We start from the raw sequence: 8,527 nt of genomic DNA, 5'->3' as shown, positions 1-8,527 counted from the left end.
GTGTAGTCTACTGTGCTACTTTTTAATTTCCAATAAAACTTACTGTAGTGTTAAGACACCACTGAGGTCCTTTGGGAAATGGGTATTATTTGAGAAAATGAATAAATAACTTTGTTTTTAATATCCAAAGAAACCCTAGAATAATAATAGAATAAGGAATTTTTAGGAGTTTTATCAAAGGTCATGTTTTTGTTATGATTAAAAAAAACTTGTTTCTGTCTTTGCTTATTTGTATTGGAAAGTATTTATCACAATAGTATTTGTTACACTAAATTGTGGGCATTTTTAAAAATCCTTATGTTTGCACCAGATGATTTCCATTCCTGTATTACAGACTCACATGTGTCTGATCGTACTCGCTGAGGGAAGCAAAATATATGATCGATGTCGCATTGTGAAAAAATGGATCCATCTTCGCCTCTCTGATCTGGCACCACCAACATCAACAATCCTTCAAAAAACTTTGAAAACATAGAAAATCACACCTCTCTCAGGTAAACAAGCTTTCCTGTAGCTCAGTGGAATGAGTTCGATCCCAGGGTTTTGCACATACATAGAAACAAAATGTACAGGATAATGCAATGTAAGTCCCTTTGGATGAAAAGCATCTGCCAAATGCATAAATATAAATGTAAACACAACAAACAAACTGGATACATCTGGTGCTAAATATGTAAATGTCAGATGAGATCAAATGTCAGCCTGTACCTGAGGGCGATCTCCTCCACACTGAAGACATAGTTAATGATGCCCGTGGTGGAGTTTTAGACTCTGAGCACATCCTGGATCCTATAACTGAAAAGCAATTAAGGATATATCAAGTAATGTCATTTAAAAGGTACGGAGAACCAAAAAATTCATTCTGTAGAGATTGTGTCAAACCTACAGTATATTTTGGGTGAAGCACCATGAAATACTGTACATTCCCTAAAGATGTTAAATCAATGAGAAATGTTAGAACTTTATGTGTGCATTTTATTTTGAAAGCACATCATCGGTTTGCTTAATTTGTGTGTTTCTTATGGCAGGACTATAGGACTGAAAACATGTTCAGATAGGCAGGAGGAGAGAAACAGAAGTGAATCAGCAATGATTCTGTTCTTTACAAAATGGTAAGATACTTTACAGTTCTGTTCAACAGTGTAAGATTGTAATAACAGTAAGGTTACGATGTCTGCCAAATGTTGTGCTGTTCCTAGCGGTGGCTTCCACACACACAGGCTTCCAAAGAGTCTTACTCTTAACGGAGAAAAATAGATTTTGACAATTTTTTAGCAAGTCCTAGTCAATGTCAGTGTTAACTTACGTGTTTTTTAGCTACTGAACGGTTTCACAAAATAAAAAAGTTTTGTGAAAAAGTCTCAATACGAAAGCTATGCCCTAAAGCCAAATTCATCACCATTTACTATGCATACTTACTATTCTGTAAAGTCCAGTAGGTAGTGTGAAATATTCCCACATGCTGTAAACGTTGACTGTACACCTAAAGAATAAAACATCAAAGGTTGGTTTGCAAAACATGGTTATTTTCCTGTAATCCTTGCTCATCTGAAAGTGCTTGCTCATCTGAAATTGTATACAAACAATTCATATGATTGCTTAGTACTCAGTGAAAAACTCAATATTAGTTACTATTTCACAAGTCAAAATAGCCCACCCTAGGGTCTTGATAATATTAGCCTAGATGTAGCCCAGGTCCCTCTGATGTCAAGCCGTGAATATTTGCAACCTGTTTTTTTTTCTTTTAAAGGACCTTGTTAGAAATTGGTCTAAAAATTAGTATTAATAACAACCTTTTCACACAAGCATTGCATGACATTGCCCCTTTCAGATATTAGTATATTAAGAAAGTAGATTAAAATGAGTAGTTATCTGAACTTTTCTTGTATTAACCATTATAAAAAGGTGTGTTATTAGGCGTTGCAAAAGAAGTTTTCATTTTAAGGACTTAAATCACAATAGCAGGTATTTTACGCATGAGCCTGTAACCGTATTCTTTGGGATGGCGTAAGGATTCTTTAGGGTGGTCAATACCTTTGTCAATGCTATCATAGCGGTAAAGATATTCTTGAATACCAGTTTAGCATTAGTTTTATCCATGATTTTTTTTCCCCAAAGAAGCATTTGGTCTTGTTTTTTTATATTACAATAAATCTTGGAAATTTATTTTCCACCTGGTCATATTCTCTGAGGGAGGCTAAATATATGAGAAATGTCACATTCTCAAAACAAATTGATTTGTTGACCGGCAACTCAGATAGAATCCTTTAAAAAGATAAGTCAGAGAACAAAATTACATGTAAGTACTCGACCCACATCTAAACAATACATCGTGTGCATGACTGTAATGCAGGTTAATGTTCTGATAAGAGAGAGACAGACGAGAGAGAGACAGAGAGAGAGACAGAGATAGAGACAGAGAGATAACATTTTTAGTAATGACAAAAAGTACAGCGTATGGGTAAAAATGTTTTTCTTTTATTCCCAAAATCAATAGGATATTAGGTAAAGATAGTGTTCCATGAAGATATTTTATAAAAACATAAGAAAAGTTATACGTTAATATATAAAAACTTTTTTTGTGAGTGGATGGCCTGCTGCAATGCTTCTGATTAAGAACATCAAAGGCGATTTTCTCATTATTTCGCTTTTTTTGCGCCCTCAGATGTAAACATTTGTTGTACAACATATATTGTCCTATCCTTACAAATCATATATCAATGTAACATTGTTTTCTTCAGCTTTCAGATGATGTAAAAATTTCTATTTCAAAAAAATTACCCTTAAGACTGGTTGTCGGCCAGGGTCACATTTGCCTGTCACGAGGGCTGTAGTTGAGACTTGGAATAAATGCTAGGGATTAAAATTCTTTGGATTTATTAACTTGCATTAAATGACATCATCTTAAAGTCTGAGGCTCTGAGCCTTGTGTTTTCACAAACATGTGAAATATACTTGTTCTTATTGACTAAATGGTCATGGGATTGGTTAGTTGACATCTTGATTGATAGAATGATAGAATGAGCACTTGTAAAGACTACCAGACATTCATGAGCAAAATTCTGCTTTATTCTACTTAAACACCAGTTAGACTTTCAAGAACACTTTATATTAAAGATAAATCTGCCCTTAAACTAATGTTTGGTGACTTTACATATCACTTCAGTGGTCTCTTTCCAGTCTAGGTGGAAAATGTGTGGCCCAAATGTGGACCAGATGCCAGACCTAAAAATGATTCCAGTGTAAAAGTATATCTCTCAGGTAAAGATGTACTCATTTATAGCTCTCATGAGAACAGTGTCTTTAACATCATTGAAGACGTTCCGGATGTTGTTGGTGTCTGTGGCACAAGTGAAGTGACAATAGACGCATTTGGTGTTATTTGTCTCCCGACAAACCGCCTCATGTCGATATAACTCTTTGATGAACTGCTTCGCATCATGTGCATCTCGCCGTTTGCCTGAGAATGGAAACAAAATGCAGAAAAGCAGGTATCAAATGCAAAGCATAACAACATGATATTTTATCAGCACTTACTGGGAAACTACCTGTGAATTCTGGATAATATGTTCTTAAATCAGAGATCTGAATCTTTTCGGCCAGGATGTCTTCCTTGTTCAAGAAGAGGATGACTGAGGAAAAACAGAACCATTTCGAGTGGATGGTTGTGTAGAAGAGAGACAAACTCTCCTGCATGCGATTCTGCAGTCAAATAGTGAGAGAGAACACCGAAGATCTTCATTAAGATTTTGAATGCTTGTCAGCAAGGTAGCAACATTGTAACAAGATTTATACTGTAGTAAATGTAAACTATTTATATTTAAAGGAACATTTGCACAAAAAATAAAATCCAGTCATGTTACTCGATTATTGACGCAAATTATGGTTAATTACTTTAATTATAGTTTATGGTGCTTTTACAGTGTTTTGGAGCTTGAGACCCCCAGTCCCCATTGACTTTCATTAAACGGCATTTTTAATGGCTTGCAATTTATTGTGCTACCACTAGAGGTCAACACACTATTAAGTGTTTTCTGATGGGATTTACCTTTCTTTCAGCTGACTGTCATAGTTGACTGACCATCTGAGGCATGCAAAGAATTTTTAAATATTTTATGTGTGTGAAATAATCCACATTTTTTGCGGACTGTTAGATTCTCTGCATATTTTAAGGTTTTTCCAACCGTTTACACAGTTTAAACATTTATCATGTTAAATATTATTTCTAAGAATGTGAAATAACCTGCTTAAGAAAAACCTGCAACTAAATGTTTTGATCGCTTTACTACCCCGCGATCTCTTCATACTTAAGTGGGCGGTTCTTGCAGAGAATAAGCTGCAATATGATCTCTCATACTGATCAATGCCAAGATTCACAAGAAGAGATGCAGAAACCTACATCCTTGTTGGTTTCTTCCAGACGCTGGTCATACTCGCTGAGGGAAGCCAAAAACATGATTGATGTCACGTTCTCAAAGCAGTGGATCCATTTTTTTCTCTCGCCCCTTTGCCCTCCAACATCTACAATCCTGCAAAGAGAGACATTTGATGGATTTTCCAATTTCCAATCTAATAAAATGTATTGCCACACACACAAAAAAAAAGAAATCACATCCATTGTCGCTATTGTTACCATTCACCCTCTAAACACCTGTTGTGTCAGTAAGTGGAGCTTAGAGGAAACAGAATTACAGGGGATTTCCCACAGGCTACCCCTTTAAATCTTTTCCTCATTTACTACAGATGATAGCTCACTTTGATTGTGGCATTTGGTTGGAGTTAATCCTTAAAATCCTTTCCTTCTTTCTTCATGTACCTTGCGTTCTTACTCTCATGAATGCAATGATCGTTCAATATTACAGTTTAACATTAACTAAACCTTATTTTCAGAAGTATAAACTTCTGAATACTATTTAGGAACCACATTTTAGGGCTGTCAAACGATTAATCCCATCCAGAATAAAAGTGTGTGTTTACTTATGTCTGTGTACTGTATATACTTATTTTGTATAAAGTAAAAACATACACATACATGTATAAATATTTAGGAAATATTTGCATGCATTTATTTATATTCACCAAAAATGTTAATTATTTAAATGGTGAATAATTTTAGTATTTTTAATTTTTCTTAAACAGATACATGTATGTGCATGTTTTTATAAATATAAGATTAATATCCACAGGACAAACATATATATTATCTAAACACAAACTTTTATTCTGGATGTGAATCATCGTTTGAAAGCCATGCATTTAACTAATTTCAACCATATTACTTGGTGTTTACTTGTTAGCGAAACCTGACAGTCCTCATTCACTGAATAAGAATAGGATATTTCTGAATACAAACTAAGTCTTCTTACTGGAGCCATACCTGAGGGTGATCTTCTCCAAATTAAAGCAGTGGTCTGTTATACCAAGAGTGGGGAATCGAACCTGGAGAACATCTTGATCTGTTGGGATATATCCTTCAGCCGAGATGCGGTCCAAATTCTTCATAAAACTTTTTGATTCACCAGAGAAAAATTGATATATTGATGTGTTGTTTGCACTTATGTAACTGAACTGTGCTTTTCATTCCAAAATGAACAAACTGTGTTCATCACGCTTACTAAGTCGTGGAATCTAGAAGCTGATACTCTCTGCGTCGTTGGTAGCAGAACTGAATGCCTTTATCGGCCCAAAGTTGACGGATAGTCTCTACCTGATCTTTCTGAATCTGCATTATCCGATGTATATCCGGTTCTTCGAGCAGCTGGAAATGCCGGGCATGTGTCTACAAGATTTGACAAAAAACTTCAATTAATATGTTACAGTCATTCAGTTTGAGATGGGAGCAAAATATCTGATGCAGAGAAAATGTATTTTCTAATTAGCTGTCAATATATAATATAATTTAATATTTGTTGTGAATATATTACAGTATTGATATATATTAGTTGCTAATATACACAGTATTGCAATATGTTCAATAAAATATTAACACTTGGTTTCAACATATGGAAATATTTTATAGTATACTATATTTATGCATTATATGTATTTTCATATATTTTTGTTTCATAATAAGCAGAGAACTGTCTTTTTTTTCTTTAGACATTCTATTTTTTCTGTTACAATTTCCTTTTTGCCTTTTTTATGTCCCTTATAGCATCCTAGGCCCATCAATGGCTGCATTGTTACATTGTGATAACTTACCCCATGGAGCTTGATAGCCCAGCTTCCAATTAGGGCATATTGTCACGGACTGAATTTTCTGTAGGAGTTGCATATTTGTCTAAATTTGATAGAGAATATTAATTAATATTGGTCACCTCGTTTTGCGAGTTGACGTAGGGAATCTTTAGGGTAGACATAGCCTGCGTCATTGCCCTCAGAGCTGTGAACAAATTCTGGAAAACCAGTTTAGTGTAGCCACGCCTCTCCTCTTCTGAAAAACCCTTTCCATGAATGATCCTCATCTGCTTCATGAATGTTGTCTTTCCGCTGTCGCCTGTGCCTAAATACAAACAAAATATGTATAGCACATACTGTACACCAGTAAGCAACATTACAAGCTTTGACAGAATGAAAATAAATGCGTTCGGTGACTAATATTTTAAAAGGTAGACTATTACTAATGCACAGTGGAATGCTACCTGGGCGGTAAAACAATTGAGACTTTATAAGAAACAATTGGGCGTTTGGATATTTTCTACATTGTGCACAAGTTATGTCTTTTTTTCTCCAGATGCTTTATTTGAATATATAGTGAAAGGTATTTGTATAATTGGACAAGCCTAATCTGCTCATGCACGCGTTTGAACTTGAGGATTGACTCAGGTGTGGCAACAGCTGTACCTCCTGCAGGGAGGTGACTCAACTTATATGACCAGTTTCATGTTGTTATTAGAAATAAAATATCTATTAAATATACTGCTATCTCACCTAATAAGATCACTTTGATCTCGCTGCGTTCTCTTTTCTTCTGCTCGGCAAGCATGCGTTTGATATCTTTGCTTATTTCGATGGCCTCCCTTTCCTCATTAGACAGACAACATTTGAAACACGGCAAGGAGTGTCGACCCATTTCTTCAAGCTATAGAAATAACATTACTGCGAAAATATAAAGAACATTTCACACATAAAAATGCAATCATTGAAGTTGTCACCTAACAGTATAAGGCACGAACTTTTTAATGTAGGTTAAAGATTTAAATGTAAGCATAACTGCATAAACATCCCAATGATATAAATCCACATCTCTCACAACATTTAAAAAACTACTTAAAACCCAACTCTTCTGTGAATACTTGACAAACAAAGTCTAGCTTTTGATGAAACCAGTAACTTTGTATTGGCACCATAATGTATCCTGAACTATCGCTTATTGCTCCTAAACTCTTTGTAAGTCGCTTTGGATAAAAGCGTCTGCTAAATGTAATGTAAATGTAAATCCCAGAGTTGTGTTTTACGTGCTGTTAATTAAATTAATATAGACTTTTAATCTATAACGAAAATAATGAATAATGCAAAACATTACTAGTATATAATAACTCACCTTCACGCGCAAGTTACTGCTCAAAATTGGGATCAACATCCATCTTTCTCTTTAGTAAACTAGGACTTGATCGGCTGAGGCTTGAATGAGTTTCCTCAAACGTTTCTGTTAGTTTCGTTATTTTCTTCACTGCATGTACTTGTTCTTCTCGAAAGTCTTCCTGTTATGCAGTGCGATTGGCAGATCAGAGCAGTGCCTCCTGCCTGCCATTGTCTTTAAACTTACTTTATATATATTACATTTACATTTAGGCATTTCGCAGACATTATACTCTTCAAAAAGTGACTAGTAGTATCAAAGCAGAGTTACACAGCCATGAAGTAGATGTTTGTCAACGTTTCCGAATATGTTGAATGTTTGACAGATGACGTAACTAATAACTTCATCAAAATCAGTAGTGCGAGGTGCATTTTACTTTGCGTCAACTGCTTACATTTTCTTTCAATGAAAACCTCACAGTCATGGAGAGAGAGCTGAGATTGACCTAATTCGCGGATTTCTACTTCCAAACAATTTCCACATGGTGTCGATATAGAGCTTTGAGACCAAATCCTCCGTCTTATGTTTCGAGACAACATCTCTTACTACTGTAACGGATCTAAAACGTCACATGCCTATTTTTGTGAATGGTATGTGGGTAAAACATACATGCTTATAGTTGTCATCTAAATAACGCTGATAACACAAAAATAAGCGAATAATCGCAGACTTCATATAGCGTTTATTTGTACATTGAGCAGACACCCAAGCCACGTAGCCTATATGCTTGTTAAATATCTGTGTCCACTAACCTAACTACTTATCTGGCAACGAAATAAGATGTGTTTTATGACATATACAAGGGGGGAAACTCAATGTATATGTTTAACTAAGAATGGGCGTTGTCCATTCAGTCGAATAGCACGGTTTGTGACGGGACACGCCCCGTCAGTTCCAGTCTCTCGTACAACCGTTACTCCACCAACCTTGCCTCGACGGGCCCCG

General features: G+C 35.5%; 1 protein-coding gene across 1 annotated transcript; it reads right to left on the bottom strand.

The window, feature by feature from the left end:
- Positions 1-2,458: 2,458 nt before the first annotated feature.
- Positions 2,459-7,875, bottom strand: LOC130429530 (guanine nucleotide-binding protein subunit alpha-11-like). The gene is made up of 8 exons (XM_056758147.1): positions 7,544-7,875; positions 6,931-7,098; positions 6,318-6,502; positions 5,616-5,779; positions 5,378-5,506; positions 4,400-4,529; positions 3,549-3,702; positions 2,459-3,460 (listed from the first exon to the last, which is right to left on the bottom strand). The coding sequence occupies exons 2-8, from the start codon at positions 7,070-7,072 to the stop codon at positions 3,258-3,260; spliced, it is 1,107 nt and encodes a 368-aa protein (XP_056614125.1). The 5' UTR covers positions 7,073-7,098; positions 7,544-7,875; the 3' UTR covers positions 2,459-3,257.
- Between the last annotated feature and the right edge of the window lie 652 nt (positions 7,876-8,527).

This window comes from Triplophysa dalaica, chromosome 10 (assembly GCF_015846415.1).
Source record: "Triplophysa dalaica isolate WHDGS20190420 chromosome 10, ASM1584641v1, whole genome shotgun sequence".
NCBI classification, from domain to species: domain Eukaryota; kingdom Metazoa; phylum Chordata; class Actinopteri; order Cypriniformes; family Nemacheilidae; genus Triplophysa; species Triplophysa dalaica.
The sequence above is the reverse complement of the archived record's forward strand: the minus strand, read 5'-3'. Positions and strand labels throughout refer to the sequence as shown.

Coding starts and splice junctions, on each gene's coding strand:
- LOC130429530 (XM_056758147.1), bottom strand. CDS start 7,072: ATGGGTCGACACTCCTTGCCGTGTTTCAAATGTTGTCTGTCTAATGAG. Junction 5,507..5,615: donor CTTCTAGATTCCACGACTTA/GTAAGCGTGATG, acceptor TGAATCAAAAAG/TTTTATGAAGAATTTGGACC. Junction 3,703..4,399: donor TGGAAGAAACCAACAAGGAT/GTAGGTTTCTGC, acceptor ATTTGACTGCAG/AATCGCATGCAGGAGAGTTT.